The sequence below is a fragment of the Anarhichas minor genome, unplaced genomic scaffold (genome assembly GCF_050575085.1).
Source record: "Anarhichas minor isolate MPS153535 unplaced genomic scaffold, ASM5057508v1 ptg000051l, whole genome shotgun sequence".
NCBI classification, from domain to species: Eukaryota; Metazoa; Chordata; class Actinopteri; order Perciformes; family Anarhichadidae; genus Anarhichas; species Anarhichas minor.
The window spans coordinates 3,807,099-3,835,022 of NW_027466497.1; the positions used below are offsets into that span (position 1 = coordinate 3,807,099).

The 27,924-nt window shown below is 41.5% G+C and overlaps 1 protein-coding gene across 1 annotated transcript in view; it reads left to right on the forward strand.

Moving 5' to 3' along the window:
* The window catches only part of LOC142931434 (adenylate cyclase type 2-like), a 44,683-nt gene that overhangs the window by 3,110 nt on the left and 13,649 nt on the right, over nucleotides 1–27,924 (forward strand). Inside the window, exons 2-12 of the mRNA XM_076075340.1 lie at nucleotides 6,909–7,106; nucleotides 11,955–12,116; nucleotides 13,084–13,233; nucleotides 16,722–16,870; nucleotides 18,240–18,351; nucleotides 19,619–19,746; nucleotides 20,707–20,865; nucleotides 21,885–22,017; nucleotides 26,341–26,517; nucleotides 26,600–26,640; nucleotides 26,753–26,833. Of these exons, the coding sequence (XP_075931455.1) occupies nucleotides 6,909–7,106; nucleotides 11,955–12,116; nucleotides 13,084–13,233; nucleotides 16,722–16,870; nucleotides 18,240–18,351; nucleotides 19,619–19,746; nucleotides 20,707–20,865; nucleotides 21,885–22,017; nucleotides 26,341–26,517; nucleotides 26,600–26,640; nucleotides 26,753–26,833 (1,490 nt within the window). The remainder of the gene's footprint in view (nucleotides 1–6,908; nucleotides 7,107–11,954; nucleotides 12,117–13,083; nucleotides 13,234–16,721; nucleotides 16,871–18,239; nucleotides 18,352–19,618; nucleotides 19,747–20,706; nucleotides 20,866–21,884; nucleotides 22,018–26,340; nucleotides 26,518–26,599; nucleotides 26,641–26,752; nucleotides 26,834–27,924) is intronic.

A 27,924-nucleotide genomic window follows, 5' to 3' on the forward strand; every position in this document is an offset into this window, starting at 1 on the left:
TGCTTTTGTGTTTTTATGAAATAGCCGTACAAAAGGAATCCCACTCATTGCTTCGATTGTTGTTGTTGTTTCAAAATAAGTGTTTTGCTTCTATATGCTGAAGGTGATCTGTAGATGTATTCTTTTCTCTCTGTGTGCGTCATGTGCTCTCAAAGTAGCGCCTGGAGGCCTTAAGGGCAAACTCCAATCAGACATTGAGGGGGACCAACCGGGTTGGGAGTAGGTGGCAGCCTCCAAAATAGATTGACGGAGTAAAACCCAGATCATCCTTTAGTCAGCTACATTGACAAACACCCACCAGATCAACGGAAGCAGCACACTGGTTTATATTGCACATCAGTGATGCTGTGGTCTAAAGAGACTGTGTTGAAGCTGCGCGGTAGACCTGTGGGTGATCAACTGTGCACGGTGCGTTTTACGTGACAAAACAAACGTTGGCACTCGCTCGCAAGACGCATGCACAGCTGGTGTGTTCACTGACATACACCAACAGGATGAGTTTAGTGACCTTCCAGTGTGTTTTGGAGATAACGTGGACGGGTGAGGGGAGAAAATCTGCTTTCTTTTAGCTGTTGGAGGCATTTGATGACCCTCCGCCTCCAGCAGCAGTTAAGCACTTGCTCGAGGCTGTCACTAAAGTCCTGTTAACAATCAATTGAACTCCATATAACAGTGTCGTTCCGGGAGGACTTCCACCTAAATCGATTCCTTTGCCTCTATTTAAGACAAATCAATGGAGCTTATTGCCCCAGCTTGTCGATTTCATTCCCCTTTCTCTTCTTCTGGTGTGTCCTCAGGTTTACAATGTCCCTTCATCGTTTCCCCATCATTCACAATGTCAATCAAAATATGTAATTTATGTTCCAGTTAAGTAACAGACAGACCTGTCTGTAGTTATGGAGTGGTTGTTCAGTGAGGCGTGTGTATTTATTACTGCTGGACAAAGAAGAATGGCAGGAATAAATAGAGGGTCTAGGGCGGGTTTGGAGCTGGTGGCCGGGCGGTTGGAGGGAGGGGAGGATGTTGTTGTAAGTGTTCTGGCTTTATCAGCGAGTCGGCAGCAACTGGAATGAGTGAATATGGAGTTTAAAAGACTTTGTGTTGTTTGGGTGTGTTTCTGAGGAAGTCTCTCATTTCCTTCTTGGTTGCTTATCTGTATTTTATTTTTTTTTTCCAGAGAAAATAATTATTGTTCTTTCTTGTTGCCTTGAAGTTGTATTTTTTGGAATGTGTATAAGTATGCGTGTGTGTGTGTGTGTGTATTAGCATGCTCAAATGTGGCGTCCGTACAGATTCAGTAGCAGTATGTTAAACTAATGAGGCTCACAGCACCATTAGACACTTTAATAGAGATCAATATTATCTGGTGATGAAACATAGGAAATCTATCAATGGTACAAAAAAAAGCATCTTTTATTGACTGCAACGTTCATTTCAGTTTATGGTCATTTGCGACACATTTTCATGATATATTAACAACATGGATTTTGTTCCATCTCAACGATCGATTGGTAGATGCAAGGCGGAGAGAGCTTTGTAATGATGGATCACCGGTCTATTATTTAGGGGCAGGAAGGTGAATGAATGAGGTGAAACAGATGCTGAGACGTCGTCAGAGCCGCAACACCACAAAGCACCAATGTGCTACACACAGATACAGAAACATGCTAAATTCAACATTTTAACTGGATACAAATGTTTTAGTACGTGTCATTATTAAGCCAACCAATGCTACAAACAAACCAAGACTATTAAAGTGTAATTTCACCCCCAGGTCAGAGCCTAAGTCCTGAGAGGTGAAACCACTCCCACTTCCATAAAAATAATAAAATGGCGACATGGCATGGGGCACTGAATTTGATTAATTTGCAGTTCATCAGTTCACAAATTAGAGAAGAATTACACCTGTGGTCCGTCCGCCTCACAGTCACCCCTGGGAGACTACTTCTTCCGGAGGGCATCTAGTCTCCCTGCGGCGTGGAGCAGGTACCGGGTGGAATTAGCAAGCTTACGTTAGCTAAATGAGTAAAATCAAACAATTTAATGCTTCATCTACACACTCTTGTCACAGCCTGGGAAAGCAATACTGATTCACCAGATTTTGTAACGTGCTGAACTTAAACTTCCATTGTTTCAATTGGCCAGCAGGGGGCGACTCCTCTGGTTGCAAAAAGAAGTCCGATTGTACAGCGCACCATGACAGCTAAAGTGACTTTGTTGTCTAAAATAGATGGAGGGCTTCTTTAAGGTTGCATGCTGATTTTAAAACGCCAGATGTTTGTGATTTTAAAAACAAAAACTAACATTCAGATTTTGTGAAATTCCCGCTTCTATTTCATAAATGTCATTACCATTTCCCCATGTATTTTACTAACTATCTTCACTTTCGGGAATTTCTGCTTGTGTGAAAGTGTTTCAAACTGGTTTGATCCTCTCAGCAGGCCCCTCCCACCGCCGTGCCCTCTGGCATGGATTAGGAAATAACCATTTCTTCACAGTGCACTGATGAAGACCTCCCCCTGGGGTGCTGTGATGAATGGATGTTAGATCACAAAGTTGATGTAACAAAACATCTCAAGTCCTCTGAAATGGAAAGAGTCACAATACATCAATAGTACAATATTTAAATTAAGTCACATTTCAGGGCTGAGGAAAAATGGTTTAAAGGACTGTAGAGTATCAAACTTTTTATCTCATGACGGCCTCTATATTAGTTATCAGGACTCCAGAAAAGCTACATATTATGCTTCAAACATTTTGTGTCAAATCAAATGCTTGATGCTGTGCAACCTTTGACCTCCTCTCCAAAGTGCATACACTACCATGATTTCAAGCAACACAAGCTTCCTCATATCCCTTTCTGGCATAATGTATTTGGTGTGTTGGGGTCCTTTCACCGCTGAATAATTAGATTACTGCATTTCTCTTTTTTTCGGCTGCTGCTGCAATGTCTCCCTGTTCCCCCTTTTTTCCTCCCAGTATAATAGCTGGATAAGCCAGACTGGGCTAAAAAAAAGGAAATAATTGTTCTGGATGACAATGCAGTATATTATGGCACGCCGGCACAATTCCCTCCCTCTATGCCATGTCGCGGGAAATGGCTTTAAATGGATTCAAAGGGGTTTTAACCGGATTAGATGTCCTACAATCAAAAATGTGCAAAGTGAAAATACTGAAGTAGTGAGAGAACAGCTCTCTCCACTTCCTAACCTGCAGTTGTTTGTTTGTGTGTGAGCTTACAGTTTGTGCAAAATGTGTTTTGAGGCCAAAGGATGGGTCTTTGTCACCGACGTCCACAACAGGTGATATGACTCTGGTGTTTGAGTTTGCAGTCTTGCTCACATCCTCATTGGGATTCTATCTGCGCTCCAGACTGACTGTATAGCTGGCGTGGCGTCAGCAGCAGTCAGATCCCATGGGATCCCCTCGCCAGACCCTGACTCATACTACCTCTGCCACATCGTGTTGCTACACTAATTCACTGCAAAATGCTCTCTTCCTGCATTTGTTCTGGCAAAATAGCTCTTGTCTATTTTCAGCAAGCAGCTCGAGTCAATAAACTGTCAAATCAGCTGCAAATTCAAGGTTGACTCTGTGACATCTTTTCATTCTGTTACATAAATAGCTGCTCCACTGATTTGCATGTTAAGGGAATCAAACACATTTCTATGCCCACGCTGATGTTCAATTTTACTGTAAAATCAGTGACATCTTAATCTCACAGTGGCTTGCTAATTTAACATGTACAGCTGCTGGACTTGTCAGTGCAATCATGACTTTGGAATAACTTTAAATGGTTTACGTGGGTGTCGGCTAGCATCAAGTTTGTGAAAGTGTGCGGAGTGTGTGAAAGCTCTCAGTCCTCTTTTTAGAGCAAATGATGGTGATTTTGCTGCTGTTTCATAATTTACACAGCCTGAAGAAGACAAAAGGACTTAGAGAGTACTTTATTCTTACCCTGACCGCATAAGTGTGTGGATGTTTGTGCGACGTGTTTGTGTGCGATGGGATTTTTGCATAGCAAAGTATTTTCCAGTCAAAATCACAAGAGGTACTTTCCCCACAGAGTGTACAGTTATGTTTCGGACACACACACACATGCCAAGGTTAGGGACAGGTCAAAAGGATGTAACTGCTAGGGATGAAGACATTAAAGGGAACTGAAAAGTGCTGAAGTCTCTTCCTGTTAACACTACTAATGTGTCACATGACACATATGAATCTAATCCCCTCTGTCCACCAAAATTAGCATATATATGCTGGTATTTTAAACGCAGACAAACCCCCTAAAAATAGGCGAGAGAGTCCTTTCCCATTGCCGGTAGACGAGTACGCCTTCTTTCTGATTTTGTTTTTCTTGTGTGTCATGTTCATCACCATGAGCACGCTGGAAAACAGGGTTAGTAAATAGTGTAAATGTCACGATGGTTTCTTCTTCTTGTTTTTATATCTGTTACATATCCAGTCTCTCTTTCAAACTCTCAAACCCGAGTTGATGATTGTTGGAAGAGTGAAGAGAATATCAAAAACTCATTTAACGAGTTTTATTTTGAATTAAGTCTGTTTTACAAAGATCAGCGAAGTAAAATGACTGTTTCCGTCAATGGAGTCTCGTAGCTGTGAGGAGAGCATAACCTCTGTTTCTTTTTTTTCATCTAACTCTGTGAACTAAGGGTTTATTTCGACCGACAAGAGTGGAGAGACTAACCAAGACGAGTTTAATTTGGCTTCTGTCGAGTTCGAATGAAGCGTGTTTCAATGATCAGCAAGGTGATATGAATGTTGTATGACTGGAGTCTGGTGGCTTTAAGAAGAGCATATTCATTTAATTGCATGTTTTGTACGTTGAATATATTAATTCTTCACATAACACCACGCTGAAAAAGGGGTGAAAATCAGAATGACTGTAAAATCCATTACTGCCGATGGGAGCTGGATCCGATAAATACCTAGCTTATTGTCCCGGGAATAAACGCTGAATGTAACCTTTAAGACAAAGCCAGGCGTTAGTTGGTGTCTTGTGTTTTTTTTTCGCCATGTGGGAAAGGGGCTTATTATAAGTTTGTATGGTCTCAATATTGAGAACATTTCAAAAACCATCCACACAACCATGAAAGTTTGGGGAAAATATGAGTGTAGTGATTGTGACAATGGTAGAGGAAATACACAGTACATTTTCCTTAAACAAAAGACAAATTCTGACAGTTATGGGATTATTTGCATTTATTTTTTTGAGGTTTTTTAAGCAACAATCAATATCTTCACAAGCAAATTATGGCGCCAACATATAAGAAAGAAACTTAACTGCCTTGTAAGTAAAACCTTCAGCCAGATTTGTCTCTCTTAAATGTACATCCTCCTGAACTGTAAACATGATGAAGTGAGTATGAGAAAGAGGCTGTCGAGGATGAGGAGGCGGGTGAGGGAGGTCTGGTCGGAGTCAAAGAGAGAGAGAGAGAGAGAGAGAGAGAGATAGTGTGTGTGTGTATATGTGTGTGTGAGTGTGTGTTGACAGCTACTAAATGCTGAGTTTGACAGTGTGAGTGCAGAAGTGATGCTGTAGCACATTCTCTGGGCCCAGACAGTCTGTCTGCCGAACTGTGTGCCGTCTGTTCATCAATTTGTGTGTGTGTGTGTGTGTCATGTTGTTGTTCTATCGTTATGAGGACTGTATGTCCTCACCAGGACACTAAACTAGGGAGAATTCTCCAGAAGTGAGCACCTTTTTGTATTATTTTGACCTTGTTTTTGGGGTTTAAGATTAGAGAAAAGTTTTGGGTTAACCTAATCTGTAATAAGTATGGTCCTCCATGCAAATATTGTAGCATACAATATGCTGAGGTCTAACATTATTCATGTTTACAAATGCACTCAGTGGACAGCCCAGTCAAAATGGAAAATTTGGCATTTTACGTTTTACGTCAGACACGGTAAATTTGTGCAGAGAAAGTGACGAATCACAACGAACAGCCCACCGAGCAAGTGACATAGTACATAGAGCAGGCGACGACCTCCAGCTGTGAAAAAGTGAAGCCAATGCATTCTTTCTAATGGCCAGCAGGGGGCGACTTCTCTGGTTGCAAAAATAGATCAGATTGGTGATGTGGAGCGGCCGTTATTGAAAGTAGCATTGTTACGCCCCCTGACTTAACGATGCCTCTTTTCTGGTAGAGAGCTCTGTTTGTCTTTGCAGGTCTGCCACGCCCCTATATATATATATATATAGACAAGAATATTAGAAAGATATTAAGACAAGAATAAATGAGAAAGTATACAAGCGTATAGGTGGGAGGGGTTGTGGACGGGTCTGTTGGGGCAACAGGTCAAACAAACACAGAACTTCCAGCCAGGAGGCTGCTGCTCATGTCCCGAGTGAAACCAAAAGCGAACGTTGAGTTTGTGTTTGTGATGTATCATTGTTACGTAACCTTACATAAGAAAGTCTGCCTCGGGCGCTTGCTATTTATCTACCCTGGTTATGTTGTTATGCTAGTTTCATTACATTGTTACGTTATTATTTTAAACACCAACCGTGATCCCTTTTTGAACCTGCACCGAGAGTTTTTGCTGCCTAAACCTGAGCAATAGTTTCACAACGTTTACCACAAGCATTGTGCCTTCATTCAAGTGTGATACGACGCTGATATGAAATGTATTTATGAAACGTATTCACAAATGTCGACATTCATCGTATCCCTTGGTTTGCGAAAAAAGTACAATAGCTCCATTTTATTCTGGTAACGGTCGTCACTAGTATATTAATACATAATGTATATCTGTGAGTGGCCTACTGAATATGTAAACAGGGAAGTACTGCAAATCTGTGTGTTGCCAGATTGTGAAAGTGTTCATGTCACCAAACCTGAAACTCTATAAACAAATAATTCTTTCTCTCTCTCTCTCTTTAGAAAACAGAAGAGCACTTGACGTTCTTGATCACGGTTCCCGCTGCTCTCTTCCTCTTCCTGTCCATCTTCATCCTTGTCTGCATCGAGTCGGTCTTCAAGCGGATGCTCCGGCTCTTCTCTGTCCTTATATGGGCGTGTCTGGTCACCATGGGTTATCTGTTCATGTTCTCTGGAGGGATACTCAGCCCCTGGGACCAGGTAGATACTCTTGATTTAACACAGATTCAGACTAAAGCAAGCTTCTCATTTCTAGCTGATCATTTATTTTGCCGCTGAAATAACTGCTGCTAGCTGATTTTTGTAACATCTTTAGTGCCTAGCTAATTCAGCTAATGCTATCTTATTGAGCTGGTGCAAAACACTGTCTCTGAGGCTGACTTCTTAATGTTTCCATCTGACCCTTTTTGAAATAAGAACTCTGTAATGGGGTCTTGAATATTCTCTAGATGGCTACAAACGTGATATTATAATAATGAAGGGCTGAGGCTGAACCTGCGTGTCTCAGCTGAAAAGTCAGCATCCTCATCAGTGGATGGTCCATGTAGAAGACATGTAAATCAAGAAACAGCACTGCATAATCCTGCAATGTAGAGCTTGTTAGCCCTAGTGTAGTGGCAGCTTGTTAAAAACCTTCTTTGCCACGAACTGCACTGAAAGGAACCAACCCAAATCGTCCAATAGCAGGACCGACTAGAAGAGCACAAGACTTAGTAGACATCATGCAACGTGACCAACTACCCTAATTCTAATTCTAATAACATGTCTTTTGCATCTTTATGAGTATGACGGGAAGAAGATGGGGGTGTTGTAACAAGACCTGGGAAATACTACACAGTAAATGTTTTGTAACCTGTAAAACCACAAAACGATGTGGCATGAAATGCCCCTATCCTTGGAAGTAATGCCTGATTAGGTTACTACTGTAGTAAGATAGTTAGCTGGACAAACACACTATTTAATCCATACCTTACATTGCAGCTCTTGTATCTTTGGTTTTGGAGACAGCAGAAAATATGTCACCATCTGAATCGCTTTTTCTACAACCCCATAGACCTCATTTAGAGATATCCAAAGCTTGACAGGCCTGCTGTTCCTAATTAAGGTTGTGAATGAAACTATGATGGGACAATCATTGTTCAGGGTAGGGGTTCTGCAAATGGTCAATAAATAGCAAAAGAAAAAAATCATGACCGGCATGGTCGAGGGAAAGAACAATTCACAGATTCAAATACAGGCAAGGAAAAAAAAAAAAAACATATTACTGTAACTGCAAAGAAAATGCCCCAAAACCCACAGCAGTTGGCTACTAACTTAAAGGCATACTCTAGCTATTTATTATTACACTTCCACGAAGTTGGAGAATAAAACAGGATTGGTCAACATGGAATGAACAGAGACTAAAGCGTGCAAGCAAAAGCATGTTTGTTAGACTCTAAATGACTCATTGATGCAAACAATTAAATGAGTACATGACTAAGAATAATCACACTTAATAATTGAAGTCTGATATTTTGCCACACGCATATGTGCTCATGAGGGATTGCATATTTGTGTGAAGACGCTTTTTTTTTTTTTTTTTTACACATCTGTTCATCAGTTTAGGTGCACCTTTGTATGTGCATGCATTGCATGATTGTGTGTGTGTGTGTGTGTGTGTGTGTGTGTGTGTGTGTGTGTGTGTGAGCAGTCGAGGGTGCAGAATTAGTTCCCCGTGTGACACGTGTTAATGAAGCCTGATGAGAGCTGGAGGTGAGCAGATCAGCAGACACACACATTAGTTTTCAGTGCCAGACTCATTCTCGCTCCGTCTCAGGAATCCTATTCTCTCAATCTAGCGCCCTGTCCCCCCTTATCCATCAAAGCCCATTTTTCTCTACACCTGCTTCCTCCTCTACTGTTAAGACCCCCCCCCCCTCCTCCACCCACCACACCATGCCCGAATTTCCTCTTCCCCCCTTTTCCCTCCCCTTCATGCCATCCCTCCCTCCTCTCGGGTGGGGATATTTTTATCATTAGCCACCTGTGAGAGCATAATCATTCTGCATTATTTATCGCTCTATTCTGCTCATGACTCCCCCACTTATACCCACATCCATCCATCCATCCATCCATCCATCCATCCATCCATCCATCCATCCATCCATCTATCTATCTATCTATCTATCTATCTATCTATCTATCTATCTATCTATCTATCTATCTATCTGTCTGTCTGTCTGTCTGTCTGTCTGTCTGTCTGTCTGTCTGTCTGTCTGTCTGTCTGTCTGTCTGTCTGTCTGTGTGTCTGTCTGTCTATAACAAAATAAAATAAAATGGTTGATGATATAATAAATATTTTAGTTTATTAGCTATTGGCCTAAAAATATATAATAAATAATTGTGAAAACCGTATTTTAGTTTATACAAAGAAAGAAAGAAAGAAAGAAAGACGGAAATAAATATATAAATCCGGTGAGAAGAGAACATCTGTATTGGCTGCCTGCTCCCTGTGGGTTGGATTGATTGTGATTACTGAGAGAACAGCACGTCTGGCGGAGCAGTCGGAGCTCATAACAGCGAAGGCCTGAAAGAGAGAGTGAGAGAGAGGGAAGGGGTGAGATAAAGAGAAGCTGGTGCTCTGCTCTGTCATTCACTTTTAGCCCCTCCACCTCAAACATGCTCCCCTGCTCACCTTCTTTTTGTACACAAACAAAAATAAGGTGAGCAGGGGAGCGTGCCTAAATACGCTCATAAATGCCAAAGTGAGCAAAGAGCAAACATTTCCTGATGTGGGTATTCAAGCATGTGTGTGTGGAGGCAAGGGAGCATGTGCCGCCTTTGTCTGAAACACAGAGGAGGGTTGAGAGCAACAACAAAAAAAGTAATCGAAGACGCTGAAGTGAGATGATGGCTGCGGCTCCCATCTTGGAGGTGTATTAGGATTGCTGTGGAGATGGGAGTGTGTCTGGCTGCAGGTGACGCACCTGAAATTGGACTGACCATTCTCGATTCCCACAGCGACCCCAAACAGACTCTCCCACTGCCCTCTGTCCTCTGTTGTTTTTCAGAGGTTGGAGTTCGGGGTTAGGAGGTGGAGGTTACGGCAACATGTACGGGACCTTCAAAGCACCACATCTGCTCTGTTGGTTACCCGAGCAACAGAAAGCCTACTCAGAAACACCCTCCTCGCTGCTCTCTGTGTTCAGGTCCTCTTTTATGAGGAACTCGGTCAACAGTCACCTATATCTAATGTTCTAGTCGTGTTTTGCTTGATAAAACACTGCATGTCAGTGGTAGGAGTATTTCCTTGCAACGCTTCACCAGGTAACCTGTCACTGCAAGTAATGTTTATAATGTTGACGTCATAAACGCTGTGCTTCGTATCGGAGAGCTTCTCCAGCTAGCACTTGCTCAAAGGGACTTTATTGATGTAAAAGTACTAATACTACACTGTAAAAAAGTATGTAAGTATAATCAGGAAAATATATATATATTTCTCCTATACTATTATATATTTCATCATTACACTTCTCATACATTATTAATGTAAAAGCAACCAATGATTATTCTCATTATGGATTCATTTGTGGATTATTTTCTCCATTAATTGTTTGGTTTGTAAAATCTCTGAAATGAGTGAAAAGTGCTGCCACAGTTACTTAGAGCCCAAAGTGGCACCTTCACAATGTTTCTGTCCAACCAATAGACCAAACCTCAAAATTATTCACAAGTGATTAAAATGATCAAATTGAAATCTTCACATTTGAGGTGTTATAAAATGCTTTTATATGAAAAATGACTTAAACAATTACTTTAAATGTTGCTCTTATTGAAAAACTAAAGTAACTAGTAACTCAAGCTTAAAAAACAAAGATGTACTTTATTTCCCTCTGAAATAGTGGAGTAGAAAGTGGCATAAAATACAGAAGTACAGTGTTTGAGTAGATGTACTTTGTTATGTCCAGCAAGATCAAGGGTCAGGGTTATTTTTTATTTTTGAAAAATCAGATCCTCTAAGCTGTCACTCTGAGTAGATTCCTGTTTGCAGACTGACTCTCTGAACCTCAAAGACACAGGAAATCAACAGACAGACAGGAAGGTCGGAGTTCATCTGGTGTCTCAGTTGAAACTGTTTGTGCCGGCCGCCACCAAAGCCACCATAACAGGAAGGGGTGGACTGACGGCAGGGGAAGTGGGCGGGGACGAAGCAGAGGGTTAGGGCACAAGGTATCAGTGAGTAGGAAGCACACATCTATGCACAGCAAGCAGGAACATGCACACAGGTGTGAGAGGCTTTGATGGAAACCTGGAAAGAGAGAAGACTAAATAAACAAGCATCTTCATTCTCATATGGAAAGAGATATTTGAGATATCATTGTATTATACCCATTCTTTTGATTAGGTAAGGAATACTTCAGACCGAAAACGACCATTTGCATATCAATTACTCACCCCGTGTTACCTTGAGTTCTTTGAAGAAAACTTTGCTCATTTAGTGGGTGCAGTATTTTTTTAAGGCCAGCTTTTGTTTGTTTTTTATTGCTGAGTGAGCAGCCCACACATCTTTTAAAAATGTATCATAAGATCAGCTTTACTGTTGATATTTTTGTGAAGAAGAGTGGGCAGCCCGGTCAACGCTTCTGCATTTAGGCAGAAAGCAGACAAAGAGGAATGATGCAGCAGAAATCTCTGATGGGACTCAACCACAGCCATTTTTGTGATCTATATTTGGGCGTTGCTGTGGTCACTTTTTGGCATTACTGCAGTACTTCCATGCATGAAAGCCCCCAACATGTGTTTAATATTAGGGAATGCATTTACTATCCACTGTGCTTGCAGTTCTGTGAATCAGACAAAGCGAAGCTGAAGCACGACGGTGTTGAAAGGTGTTTGTTGCCTGCACATTTCTCTCCAGCACTAGCTGAATTATTGAACGCTCTCTATTTAGATTTACAGGCAGAGGAAAAAGCAACAAAGTTGGAAAAAAAACGTCGTAAAAAGTTATCCAAAAATATTTCACAACATCGAGAGCTTTGAACAGATCTGGGTATTTCTCCCTGTTTCCAGGTGTCCTTCTTCCTGTTCATCGTGTTCGTTGTCTACACCATGCTGCCCTTCTCCATGAGAGGGGCCATTATCGCCAGCGCCATCACCTGCTTCTCGCACACCGTCACCCTCAGCATCTGTCTGGCCTCCACCGTCACTGAGCTGGAACCACTGGTCTGGCAGGTAACACAGATAATTGCTCACGTTAAACCCAACTGTTAGAAATGTGCACAACTTCCTGCTTCTGTGGTCTCTGCTTTCAGCTTCCTGTTTTGTTTTTCTGAAGGCCTAAATGATTACTTCAATGCACTATTAGCTGCAGGGTTAGTTTCTATAAACTAAGGTTGTTCCATGCATGATTAAAAAATAATGAGGTGCAACTTTTTAATCAAGCCTGGGTTGTAAAACGGAACCTTTTCTGTATCATGGTGACACATCACATTCAGCAAAACCTCCAGAGTCAAATGAACTGCCTTTTAATGTACTCAGGGAACAAGCTTTTAAAACGCTGGTTCTAAATGAACGCACTGTTGATAGCACAGAGCAGAAACCTTGTAATGCTTATTAATACACCACACAGATGAGACAATTATAACATTTAAATTAAGATTCAGAAACATGCCAGATAACACTCAAAGTATAGAAAAAATTGTTTTTGCATCAGATGCATGTCTGAGGCTGACACACACACACACACACACAGCGACTCTTTCTAATCAACCATCAAAGTAAACACACTGATGATAACACTCAAATTACGATCTCTCTCTCTTCTCTCTCTCTCTCTCTCTCTCTCTCTCTCTTCTCTCTCTCTCTCTCTCTCCCTCTCTCACACACACACACATATACCAAGTGGAAAAGCACACCAACAATAAAACATGCTCAGAGACGCTAATTTCCCCTGGATACAGCACCGAGGACAACCTATTGATATGCAAGGCCACATTTTAAAGAGCTTGAGGTTGACATAGTGGTGGAAAAGCGCAGTCAAAGTGTGTGATCTGGTTTTTACGAGGTGATAATGTAGACTTAAGTGGAGGGAGTTAGATACTGGGGAAATTACTCATACAGGCATATCTGGAACACGCGTCCCCTCCGAGCATTATTTTAATGCCTCATTCTTTGTGTGTGTATGTGGTGTATGTGGCAGATCTTAGCCAATGTGATCATCTTCACCTGTGGTAACTTGGCCGGGGCGTACCACAAACACCTGATGGACCTGGCTCTCAAGCAGACCTACCAGGACACCTGCAACTGCATCAAGTCCCCCATTAAACTAGAGTTTGAGAAGCACCAACAGGTACACACACACACACACACACACACACACACACACACACACACACACACACACACAGATGGATTTGAAATGAATGTGTGATTAAACTCTGGTTTAATGTGACACATTAAAGATGGTGCTCCTGATTGTATACCTTTCACTGTTAAAAGACAAATGTCAATACCAGACTACAAAATGGAACAAAAAACAATCTACCTGAGTTACAAAGATACAGACTATAAAACTATAAATCGGAAATTGTTTTGTCTGAATCGGCCCCCAATGACGAGCATTACAAGCGCATTAAACGAGATTGGGAGCATTTCTATTGCTTCTCAACACGGCGGCGCCTGAGCCAGCAGCTCGTAGCTAACGGTGCTACCGGCGCTAACAGCTCAAACTACTGCACATTTGCTGACAAAGCTGACAGTGTTTAGCTGAGGGGGAACCAGAGGGTGGGTGCTGCGTATGAGAGCAGTGCAGAGCGGCGGCAGCGAGCTAACCAGTGGTGCACGTTAACATGCACTAACATCCACTAAAAGCACATGCGAGCAGCCCGACTATGTCAACAAAGCAAGGAGAGGCTCAGATAACGACACACACAGATGGAGAGCGACATTACACCTCTAAATCTTTACATAAATAATTGTTGTTATTTGAAGCTATTTGAATGCTATGAATATTGTCCATTGCTCCTTTAAGAACAACTATATAGAAATAGACAATGTTCTCGCCGATGGTCTCGTTTGCTTATGTAGGTCATACAGAGGCATCAGTAAGTTCCTAGTAACTTTAACTTATTCATTTCTCTGTATACTCAGTGCAACTTCTCCTTATTTTAGCTCTAGGAATGGCTGTTGGTTGGTCGGTTCATGACCTTTTGGATGGATTGCTTTGAAATTTGGAAGAATTCTAATAGTTTCGGTGATCCCCTGACTTCTTTTCTCTTATTTTACCTCCAATACAAACCTGCAAAAAGTAATGACGCTGCTGCCGCTGCCTATCTTAGCCGGTTCTCTCTTGAGAAAGAGTTTTCTAATCTCAATGGGACCTTTATGGGTTGTATAAAGGTTAAAAGAATTGGCAAATGTTAGCATGCTAACACGCTAAACTAATATGGTGAACATTATGAACCTGTCATTGTGAGTATGTTAGCATACTGACTCACAGCCGCTACCTTGGCTGTAGACTCTCCCTGTTATTCTTGCCTCTCTCTCAGAGCCACACTTACCGCATAAGACCCCAAATTGATTAAATTTATTGGCAAAATTTATTGGCAAAAAAATCAGAGTTTTGTCCGGGATGAGGAGTTGGAAAGTCGGTCGTGTCTAAAGAGGCATTATGCTGTGACATTTGCTTGACATTAGTGTCTTTGCCCTGACATTAGCCAGTCTCTCCGACCAGGGAAATGACACATGAAGTTATACTAAGTGGTGGTCCACTCAGTAGGGACTAGCTATATATATATATATATATATATATATATATATATATATATATATATATATATATATATATATATATATATATATATATATATATATATATAAGTAGAAGAAGAAGAGTATGGAGGAATATTACAAATACCTCATAATGTGCAAATATATATGAAATGTAAATGTGCGTGTGTGTGTGTGCGTGTGTGAGGATGCACGCAAATGCAAGTGCAAAACTAAACAATACAGAATCTCATTCAGTGGCTGAATACAGATCACTTAAGTTCTTCAATCAAACACATGATTAATGAAGCTACATCTCTTCCAGCTATTATACCCCTTCTGCCTGCTCACAGTAGAGGGTTCATATTGCTTCACTGCTGCATAAGTAAATAAGTGCGGGTGGTGTGGATTTCTATTTTTAGCGCACTCCAATCCCCCCCCCCCCCCCCCCCCCCTCCTCCCCTCAACCCCTCTCTCTACTTAATTTGCTGCTGTGTTTTAGGAAATGAGCCTGTGGTGTGTGAACAATGTAATGACCCTCTCTGCTGTGAGCCGCATTTATGAGTCACACACCCTCGGGCAGCTATTCGCTCACTCTATTATGCACAAACACACACACACACACGCGCGCGCACTCAAATTCTCCCCCAAACATCCCTCCATCCGATGTGGATGATGCTTCAATAGTTGAACTTCAGTATAGAATACGAACTTTCTAAAACATCAGTAACTTGAAGTACAAATCAGTGTGGCACGTTGAATAGATAAAAAACACACTACGCTACAAGGTGCTCAACGTCACTCATCTATCTGATGAGTGGGTCTCTTAGATGTTTCACCTGTAGGATCACAGATAATATATTGGTTTCCTCCGCGCTGTGGTGGAGGACGATATCGTCTCTGCCTCATCAGTCGCTCTTCGGTCCTTAACTTTAGCTTCCTGTGCTCAGCTGAAAAATTGGCCCCAAAGAACCACAATTAAGGACATCTATTTAGGAGGTTAAATATTAGCTGTGGACGACAGCGGCTATTTTTATATGCAGTATCAGAGAAAACAACATAATAGGAAAGTTCTGTTCTATTCTATTGCGTTCTAAATCGCATACTATGCACTACATGCTCAATATGCATACTATCTTTAGGCATACTTTTGTCTGAATAAACAGTAGCCCTATGTATTGTTTCTGATGCACTGAACTGAACACCAAACGATGATTTGTGATGTCTAATTTAACAAATTTAAAAAATATATATTTAGCTGAGCAAACTTAAATATTATGCTCACACTTAAATTGAAGCATTATTGACGTAGCAGAGCTGTCCACCACTGTCTGTTATGAACGTTGCCATTATTACCACATTGCATTGTGGGGAATTGTGTTCAATTTCATTCTACTGCATCCTGTTGTATTCTACGTTCTGTTTCATTTTCAAGGATCAAGATTGTCATTCTACAACACAGGCTTGGAAAACAAAATGCAGATGTAGTCTATGTCTCGCTAGAAAAACAAAAAACTGATTATTTTTATGTTTAAGTGTGGAGGATGAGGTGGAGCTGAGGAGGCTTTTATTTTGTTCTACTATATTGTTTTCTGTTCTGTTCTGTTCTATTGTGTTTGTTTCTACAGTGTTCCGTTTATTTAATTCAGTCAATAGAATAGAAGAGAACAGAACAGAACAATCACCTTATTTATTTTGTTTTATATGCCACTCCAAATAACCTCTTACGCAGCACACATTGTGTAACTGTACAAAATCCTGCATTTAGTCCAACAAATACTCTGAATGTACGAGAGCACTTCTTTATTATAAATAATTATTACCTGTTGCTATGACGAGTCCTGCTGTGAGTTAGAAATCGAAAACAAAAAAGTAGAAAAACAAGCATCCTGCAGGTTTATCGAGGTCGTAGTGTAAATTTAACAAGTTTATTCTATCTCTATTATGTTATCATATAAACGTGTAAATCCAAATATTTCTTCTTTTTTCTTATGCTCTCAACATAGTTTGTTACGTCCTAGTTGCTTAACTCTGTCTCGTCTGGTTTTCATCCGTACCATCTGTCCTCAGGAGCGTTTACTGTTGTCCTTACTGCCGGCTCATATCGCCAGAGTGATGAAAGCCGAGATCATCCAGAGGCTGCAGGGACCCAACTTTGGTCGAACTGAGAGCACCAACAACTTCCACAACCTCTACGTGCAGCGGCACACCAATGTCAGGTCAGGGTTCCTTCTCCTTCATATGACCCTCCGCATATTAAAGGATAATATTTTCTGTTCTCCTCTCAGAGCTTGATTGCGTCTTACACCATCTTGTCCTCCCCCTCGTCACTGCTCATCCCTCCTCCTCTTTTGTCCTCCCCTCTCTACCTGCCCTCACGTCATCCCACTTCATTTCCTCCTCTCTTCTCCTCTTTTTTTCCATTTCTCGTCATCTTCACTGCATCCCATCTTCTTATTCCTTTTCATTGCTATGGCCAAATTGAATTCAGAGTTAATCCACCTCCATTGCATTCGGAGGTCACTCTGTTCTTGGCGACATCCCCCTCTATATTGTGGAGGTCCTTAGAAACAAATCAAGGCTAACCATAAGAGCCTCTCCATAGAATGTCCTCGAGAAATGTTTTCTCTCATGCTGGAAACAATATCACTGTGTCCCTCTTAAGTAGGCCTCAGATGTATATGTGTGTGTGGGTGAGTGTGTGCTCATGTTCATCTGGCCATTATCCTTCCAGTACTAACAGATTCCCACATGGTCTAGCTCATAGGTAAGAGGATAAACTCTCCAGAACAAAGAACTGACACCCAAGGACATGTGGCAGTGTGAATCAGCTGGGACCCTCCCACACTACCCAGTTAGTGGAGAGCTACTGCCTCGTAATACTTGCTCGTTGGTTAGATTATGTGTTTTGATGCTTATTGAAAGACCATTGCTTCTCTTTGGTGAAAGTGCTTTTAAAGTGTTTGCATCCTCATCTTGGTGTGAGCTACAGATTTACTCTAAACTAGATTATTTTATAGATATGGCCGATTTTTAAAAACAGCATTAAAGGAATACTTCACCCTTAAAATACACATCAATCACTCACTCGCAGTACCTTGTATTCTTGGAGAAAACGTAGTTTTCTTGCACGCCTTCATGGTGAACAAGTAATCTATAAGTTTTCTTTGTGTTTTAATGTGAAACATTTATGAGGGCTTCTTGGCCAGGACTCCCTTGAAATTTCTTTTTCAAATCTCATTGGGAATATCCTGGTAAAATATAAAATAAATGTTTTCTGACTAGTGACATTTATCAGGAGCTGGAGACATAATGTATGCAATGCTAAGATAGTACACAATACTAACATGATTGAAAGAACACAGTTAGTGGAGAAAAACACTGCAGACAAGATGAATTCATGTGCAACAAATACTGAAGTTCTCCGTATCCATGTTACTCTTATTAATAAAATGGCCCCCAAGGAAGAGAATCGTTATGCCTCTTCATTCAATTAAAAACTATGTTTGAAATGAATAGTGATATTTGATGGTTGTGTAATGCAGCAATGCGATATTAACATGTGTTGCTTCTTCTCGTTTTGTGCAGCATTCTGTATGCCGACATTGTGGGTTTCACCAGGCTGGCCAGTGACTGCTCCCCAGGGGAACTTGTGCATATGCTGAATGAACTCTTCGGCAAATTTGACCAGATTGCAAAGGTAACTCAAGACAAGCCCACTTTCATTTATATACCAGTCTTCATACACAAGGACAGTGTTTAAGTTAAATACATCCACAGCAGACATGGATGAAACATTAGAAAAGAGAAGGATCTGTCACATTTCCTTCCATAGATTTGGATGAGTAAACCACTTATGGCCGTGTAAACAAGCATCATTAACCCCTTAACTTCTAGAGCCTCCATGAATCAACCCAATATCAATCAGCCCAAACTATATGAAATTACAAGATGGCATTTTAATCAAGAAATCATTTGGATTTAAAGTTACTGTGAGAAACTTTTAACTGATTATAAAACTGTCTCAATGTAACACTGATGCCTCTATATGAACTACACGAGTACTGGTTTGAAGAGAGGCCCGGGAGAACCAGGACCAGGACTGCGTGGAGCAGACTGTCGGACTCCACCGCACTTGAATTGAAGGTTTTCTAAATGGACCCCGTCGCTCGGAAACACTACCTCTTTTGTCCACAGGGACCGCCAAAACCAACACAAAATGAAACATTCTTGTAGTAGCTTTAATGGAAAATGTAAGGATGTTTAGTATAGTGTGTTGTGGTTCACAATTAGTGCTTTCAGCTAATGTTACCTGGCATCCATAACAGTTGCCCTTATTTGAATAGTGTGCACAAAACCGGTGAATTACAAAACAACCAAGAAGAGAGAGCAGGATCCGTCTTGCGCTCTCAATCAGATGAAGCGCAGCTTTGACATGGATGTTTTCTCTCTCCTGCGGCAAGTGTCAACCTTCATACCACACCTTTCCAGAGCGCTGTGCATGTTAACAGCCGCAGGTTAAAGCAGTGTGGGCTGGTCAGAGAGCACAGAGAGCATCTCATGCGTCTCATGGGTACTCTGTTATTCGGGTCTAAACAGTTGAGTCAGGCTCTCTCAGCTTTGTGTCCAGCAGCTCTGTCCTCATGCCTGACGAAGCCGCCGTTATATAAACCCGGTCCAACGATGAGCTGTTACACATCCCACATGTGGAATGAGAGCTAATGTGTTATGTGGGTGTATGATTTTGGGCTTGATGGATGTGACTGCGTGTGTGTGAGGGTTGTGTGGAGGTGAGAAAGAGCACGAAAAACCATCATTTTCTAAATGAAACAGTGAACTGGTAATTTTAGAAAGATTATGGAGTTTGATGAATGTTCACTTCTTCCCCCTCGTTATCTCTCTCTGTCTCTCTGTCTCTCTGTCTCTCTCTCTCTCTCTCTCTCTCTCTCTCTCTCTCTTTTTTTAAGGAAAATGAGTGTATGCGAATCAAGATCCTGGGAGATTGTTACTACTGTGTGTCTGGTCTGCCTGAGTCGCTACCTCACCATGCCAGGAACTGCGTGAAGATGGGCTTGGATATGTGTGAGGCCATCAAGTAAAATACCAGATCTCTCTCTCTTTCTTTCTCTCTCTCTCTCTGTCTCTCTCTCACACACACACACACACACACACACACACACACACACACACACACACACACACACACACACACACACACACACACACACACACACACACACACAAATGAAAACACAAACAAACATGCCTGTCAAACAGATTGAGCAGAAGGAATGCCAGACTTGATTTCAGCTCTGTTTGGACTCCACAGTAAACACAATGTGAACTCAATATGATAAGCCTCCCAACTGAACAAACTAAATTTCAAACAAATGAAAAAGCATTCTATTTGAGCCCCCCAAATGTTTAACATGTTGGTGAATGTGCTTGGTTAGCCAAGAAACAGTTCCAGCTAATACAATTGTCTTTCGTCCATTTTATTTTACATTTAAAACTTCTATTGAGGTTTTTGAATAAAACTTTGAATGTCTGTAGTCATATCACTTAAAACACCTGCGCATCACTACCACACAGCCACCACTGGAATAGTATAGTTCTGATAATGTTAGTGTAGCCTAATCTTAATCTGTAACTGTGCAGAAACATGGGTTTAAACAGAATGAATAGACATGCACAGAAGAAAACCATTGACTAAGTATTCAAGTGTCAATGTTATAAATGAAGCTTTGAATCTTTTAACTGTTCGGTACAGCCCTACCTACTCCTCTCTTTGTGTAAATGAGATCTAAAGGGCTTTAAGCTGATTCAATACATTTTAGCTTTAGAGGTGTGCTTTTGAACTTTAGACAGATCCAGTCTAGGCTAGACTTTATGCTAAGCTAGGCTAACCACGCCCCAGCCCCAGCTCTGTACTCAACTTTGCGATTGATAAGAATCTTTTCATCTCACTCTTGGAAAGAAAGCCAATGAGCACCTTTTACCAAAAACATAGCAAACCACTCCTTTAAAGATTAATTCTGCTCTGTACTCTCCACAGGAAGGTCCGAGATGCCACTGGAGTCGAAATCAACATGCGTGTTGGGGTTCATTCTGGGAACGTCCTGTGCGGTGTGATTGGCCTCCGCAAGTGGCAATATGACGTGTGGTCACATGACGTAACGCTAGCCAATCATATGGAGGCAGGAGGTGTGCCCGGGTAAGATATAACCAATTCTTCAGATAATGTTACAATTAATCTGCTGCTTTTCAAATCCTTATAATTATTGTGAGGTTGGGTTGCGAGTATTTGTCTGTAACACAGACAGCTATGCTTTGGGATTTGACTAACACGTCCTGCTCTCTCGGTGATAAATGTTGAGTTGCACTTCGCAAGTCAGAGAATTCCCATCTGCTCCGCTGCGGTTCCATGTGGCCTTAAGTCTGAGTGAGCTAGTCCCAGTGGCCACCAGCGTCATAGTATCATCATCTTTAGTTTCAGTGGAGCACTAGTGTCTCAAGGAGGCTGTTTTGGAGGCTTTTTCGCCCTTAAAAGAATAAGGTACTCGCTTTTTTGCTATCAGATTAATCATTATGAAATATCAAAGTTCGGCCCGGCGTGTTTATATCAGTATCAGTTTTCTAAAATCAATGTTGGCTGAACCCCAGTAAACCACCCCCTCAAATCCAAATATGAAGACACACCAGCACCAAGAACAGGCACAATCAACGATCAAATGAACATATTTATATTAACTTGCTTTACATCAGGAAATGCACGTTTCACGACTGACATGGAACACGTGATCTATGTCTGCTCTAATTCTGCCCCGTTGTAAACATTTTAGTCAATTGCAGCCACTTCATTAGACCAGTCAGCTCTACCTTTGTTATGTGGGCATCAGGTCTGCCATAGCACTGTAACAAGCACGGGAAAATTGGCTGGTGGTTATGTGTAAGCTACTCAGAAAATAAGCTCTCTCTGGTGCCACCACATTGTCTCACTGGGCTGTTAATGGTTGTGTCTGCTCTTACGAACTGCTGAAAGGTATCTGAAAAACATGAAAACACTTCTCCATCCCTCTCTGTTTGCAAGGGCAACAAACAAAGCTGAAAAAGGCAGGATTGCAGGTTCTTGTGAAGCCGGAAAGTAAATAATATGTTTGAGAGAGCTTAATGGCACAAGCTCTCAACCTCTCTCATCGTCTCTCCTCTTATCTCTCCTTGTCTCAACTTCAGAAGGGTCCACATCTCTTCTGTGACATTGGAGCATTTGAAGGGCTCATATAAGGTGGAGCATGGAGAAGGACAGAGCCGAGACTCCTACCTGAAAGAACATGGAGTGGTCACCTACCTGGTCATCAACCCCAAGGTAAGACACCATCACCTACATGGTCTTAAACATTCACATAAATTCAGAAGGCACCATTAAAGAGGTTACCGTAAGTGGACATAGTCATCATGACGTCAGAATTGGTTTGTGGCTCGGGTTTTGAAGCTTTGAGTTTGTCATTTTGACCGTCGCCATCTTGGTTTTTGGCCGTCGCCATCTTGGTTTTTTGCAACCAGTGAAAGGAAGTGACCATATTTGGACTTCAGAGGACTAATGTAGAGACGCCATATATAGCTCTGGTAGCTGTAGCAACCTGCCAATCATAAGGATGGATAGCCATGCCCTAAAGCATACCGTGCTTTATGGTCTATTTTGCACTAAATAGACCATAATTTACTAAATGAACATCAGGCTGTATTGAAGAAGACTTGAAACTAGAGATCAAGACCAGAAACTCATGTTTACAATGTTTACTGAGGTAATAAATAGGGTTATTACCTCATAGACTTCAATACAATTGTACTTCTTTTTGCAACCAAAGGAGTCGCCCCTGCTGGCTAATAATCAGAATGCAAGTTTAAGGAACTTCCACATTGGCTTTAACACAAGAAAGAGCAGAGGATATGACCAATTATCACTTATAGGCTAAATAGAAATCCTATAACTTGGGTTCCTCTGTGTTTAGCCATGTTAGCGGTGTTTGTCTGTTAATGGCAATGTTGGTTGGTCAGTCTGTCGGTCGGTGTACCACTTTGTTCCAGACTAAAATATCTCGACAGCAATCAGATTGATTTTCATACAATATTGTACTCAGCTCAGAAAGACAAAACAAGCCACCAGGTCAACCACCTGTAGGGGAGTGCAGACTTCCAAAACGCATGACCTCCCTTTGCAAATCATCTCTTTTATGACCTTAAAACACTGTAGTGTGCAAATACTGTACCATAAAGCGACAGTTCACTCCCTAAAATCAAAAATACATATTTTTCCTCCTGCCTGTACTGCTATTTATCAATCTAGATTGTTTTGCTGTGAGTTGCCGAGTGTTGTAGATATCAGCCATAAAGATGTCTGCCTGTCTAATATAATGAGGCTATTTTGCAACTCGCTCATGACCCGGTTACTCAAAATAATACACAGACCTTGTTGTGAGCAGTTTCATGTAGGAACTGTGGTTGAAAGAAAATAGTTCCTGAGTACATTAAACTGTTTGTGAAGCTTTATAGATTGAGAAATTTCTCCAACTTTTTAAGTTCAGGGCACTCAGAGAGCGCAGACCTCCTCCAAGGCTGTTTCCATGAGTGAAGAATAATGCGTGTATCCGCCCTGTGATTCGGATCTGCTCCAAAATGTTATGGGTTTTCCCTTGGCCCGTGCATGTCTGAAGACATAACCTCCTTGGCCAAGATTATAAAATCCCAATGGGGTCAAAGCTGAAAGCAGGGATATTTTTCAGTTCATAAAAAGTTTATGTTTTCCACACGGCGGCAAAGATATTCTATTCACTCTACATTACCTTACATATATAGTCAGTTGGAATATTCACATACAGTAGTCAGCTCCTTATAATATGTGGGTTTTGAGACATGACTTTGGTTTTAATGTAATTTATAGTAAATAAAATGAGCTAGAATGCAAAAACACGAGGTTCTACTTTCAGCATCACGGACAACAACACTGCTGCTTTAACATTCCCACGCCACCTTCTCATCCTTCTCAAGTGCACAGTAAGCAGCTAAACAATATGACAAGTGTAGGCAAATAATACGAGTGCACGGTGAAATGATGAAGGTATACGTTATCGAATGAACAACATCTCTGCGGGTGTTCAGTCAGGCGCTCTATTGAGAGGTTTTGGTTTGAAGTGAAGTGACTCTTTTCACTGCTTGAGGCGTTGTGCAGCCCCTCCTGTCCAACCGGGAAACACAGGGTTAGTTAAGGACATTCAAGAGATTTGCCTCTTCTGTGAACGTTCTGCTGAGAACATCTCTATATAGAATATGTTGCTGGCATCCAGTCTGTGCTCAATGTGTTTGGGCTTGGCAGACGAAAAACAGTGCTCGACAGTCCTCTGCCTTTCTAATCCCTTCATAACTTGGCGAAGATGCACCCACCCCCTTAAATATCTGCACTAAGGCCTTCATTTTCTCTCCTTCGGGCGTCCCGTGTTCACTATCTGCTTGCTTCCATAGACCTCAGGGTTCTGAATGGCATTTCCTTTCTGAAGAATTAAGGCCTTTTTGCTTTCTAGTGCATCTTTTGAAAATGCCACCACTGACACAAAAAGCTTCTTTTCAGCATCGATTCCTCCAAAGCTGCTCCTTTTTTCGTCTTCTCCTTTTCCATCTTCTGATTCCTCTCCAGAGAGCTTGACCAGCGATCGGTAGCTTCCCCTAGAAGTCATCATATCACTTTAAACGCAGAGAGCAGATCCCCCACTCTGAAACTAAATATTCTAATGTCAGTGTGAAAGCAGGAGTATCAGATATCCATTGAACTGAAACATAAAAGTTCACCTGGCCTTCATAGAAGTACATAATCAAGCATGTTTGGTTTGTCACTGTTGTGATTATCATCCATCTATATGTGTGACATCTTCTGTCCAACAAACATATTTTGACACGTTTGTTCAGTGAGCAACATGTTTCCAAGATCTCCTTTGCTGAGTTGTTGTTGGTTTAATTTTGGAGAAGACGTGTTTTCAGCAGTCAACAAGCTGCATCTTATTAGCTGCCTTTTTGATAGCACAGTAATTAAGTAAACCAGCAGTTTTAGGCCTTACCTTCTTACAACATACCATTATTACTTCAAAGAAGGTCTCCAGAATTGTGACAAGACGCTACTCTTTATCTTTTGTTTACTGTTACGGAGAAAGCTTTCCAATATCAGATATTGCAAAAAGCGCTGTGGGTGCTATGGATCACAGGAGGTGTCATCTCCACTGTCATTGTCATTGATTGTCACTGTCAGAGCGGTTCAGCACACCCGCGGTAACTGAAAACCACCGTAATGGGTTTTTTCTTCATATAATAGCCTTATGTGCCATGTTCGGGTCAGTCATGTCTCTGGATTAATGGAACAAGGAACATTATCTGACTAATCCTCCTAGATGCTACTCCATTTTGGCATAAATGCTCACTTTCACTGCCCTATGGCTTTTTGCCGGGCAGCGCTTCTGTCAGCAGTAAAGTGGTCTGGTGTTTGTCAGAGAGAAGCACTCAGCATACGGTACGGACCAGAATAAAAGGCAAGCTGCCTCGTTCTCTTAAATTGTTTTATGTAGCTCAAAACACTGACAGACAGGTCAAGAGCTGTCAAATTAACCACTGTTCCCAAGTACCTGCTGTACTTCTTTCTACTTTATCATCGTCTGCTGCTGCAATACTCGTTTTTTTTATATAAACTTTGAAGATCAGCTTGGTCAGAAATGGCGGTTTGTGCATGTTGTGTTTGAAGTGAGTTTTGTATTACCAGGTTTATGTGCTCTAAATGGTAACTTCCATGGTTTAACCTCTCTCTCTGTGTGTTAATAACGTTTGGTCCCAGAAAAATAATGTATTATATTTTACAAAAATGTTCTCGTGTTTTTTAATGCTGCTGAGATTGACTTTTTGGGAAACTGTACTTTTCGGGAGATAGTACATTGCAGTCAACAAAGTTTAACTGACATTGCTCTCCTTAATTCAGTTTAATGCACCTCAGTTCACCTACATTAATCACAATGAGGACTGTTTGCATGGCATTGATTAATATACCTGTATTCACCTGTATATCTCTTCAACACGCCTTCTTTAAATCGCCCAGTCTGCTCTGATTGGCCATTTGAGGCTGGCTCCAAAACTGAGTCAATCCCCACAGACCCCCATGTTAAAATACCCAACTGTAAAGCAGAAATTAACATGTTTACAGCCTTAAAAACACTTCCGGTCTCTACAGTTCATATCAATTGTAAGGGGGGAATTTTTCTATATAGCTCACTCATTACATGGATGCTCTCACTGGTCGCTCGCCGCTAGCCGTCTCCTCTGCTGCGTCACACGGGCCTCCTCAGCTCCACAGGCAATCCACCTCTTTGCCCTATTTTGGATATGCCCGGAGGCTTCCAAGATGGCGACGGCCGGAGCCACACACTGTGAGCTTGGAGCATACATCCATATGTATCTATAATACGTGCCGTGTGCATCTCCTCGTGGATTCAGCGCTTTAATAATAATAATCTAATAATCATCTATTGTGAACACAGTGACCACCGTTTCAGCAAATGTCACATGGTCTGACTCTGGTGGGTCAGTCAACTCACAACAAAGTCCCTAATGTCACCGATCGCCTGTGTCTTTCTCTATTCCTGTTTGGTTTTCCCAGACTGAGAGGCACAGCCCTCTGTTGGGTGTGCGCTCTCGCCCCTCCCTGGACGGTGGCAAGATGAGGGCGTCTGTCCGAATGACCCGATACCTGGAGTCCTGGGGCGCAGCCAAACCCTTCGCCAACCTCCACCATCGAGAGAGCATGACCACAGACAATGGCAAGATCAACACAACTGTAAGTGCAGCGCTCTCTGTCTCTCAAGAGCACACACAGAGAAGCAGATATCAGTCATTAAAAGGTCTGATTCCTGTTTCAGGATGTTCCAATGGGGCAGTACCACTTCCAGAGACGGGAAAGGTGAGCTTGGACTCACTCTGTCTTCATAACATTTCCGCACATATATACGTGAACACATTTTAATTACTCTGTCTCCATGTTTGAATCTGTCCTCCCCTTCGTTCGATCCCAGGTCCAAATCTCAAAGGAGGAGGTTTGAGGAGGAACTCAATGAGCGAATGATTCGCACCATCGACGGCATTAACTCGCAGAAGTAAGCATCACGTCTGCTGCATCACTCTTGAACAATCACAGACGCTTCAGATAAAGATCCTCCCAGTGCTAAGTAGTAGAAGCATCAAGTCAGCGTGTACACTCAGGTGAAGCATCTTCAGGAGTTCTCTGATTGTGGTACTGTTGGTAATATTTACTGAACAGGCTGGTCTTAACTAGCATAGTAGTTTCCTGTGAAGACCGAAGTCTATTTTGACAAGACTGTGTTACTGGCTTCCGTTGGAAAATGCACAAAAGAAAAAGATAGTAACCGTTGTATGAGGATATGGTGATACTGAAAAACTCACTTGACCAAATAAAAAACCTCAGTCAATCAAAGAAATAACATAATGTTGTTCAAAGTGAAAGTGTCACAGCTGCTGTTTGCCTAAAACCCATTTTTTGAAATATTATTTTTAGGGTGAGGGTCTGAAGATGATTATCTTGGTTTGTCAGCATCACTTGTTGCTGAGGAGATCAGTGTCTTGGCCCCAGAAGTGACCCACGCTGTATTTACTTTTGCAAGGCTGCTCATAAAAACACACCATTATAACTAAAAGAACTGTGATTTGGAATGGTGCCAAGAAGGAGGGAGCTGGCAAAGATCCCAAATAGCAAAGTTACGAAAAGAAAAGATAAGATAGAACTTTATTAATCCCGAATGAAATTCTTATGCCAAAATTCGGTCAAAGATTACAGCAGAAGATTGAGAAAAAAAACAATGGAATACAAAGATAAACATATATGAACAAAAGAGTAAAAATATAAAGAGTATGAGAAGTAATACTGACGCCAGTGCCGAATAGAAACTAAAATTGAAATGTTAAACTGTGCATGATATTATTATGAGAGTAATATTGTCAATGACATTGAAAAGTAATAAAAAGCTATATTGCACATGAAAATTATGTAAACTTAATAGTGTGAAAAGTGGGTTGTTACCTAAAAATAAAACCTCCCACTGGGAGCATTTGAAAAAGGTGTATGAAGCCAGAACTTGTACATCTAGAGGCAGATTGGTTCATGAACCCAGCCTCCGTTTGCTGTATTTAGCTGGCCTGGGTCCAGACCTTTGAATCCGCCCACTCCGAG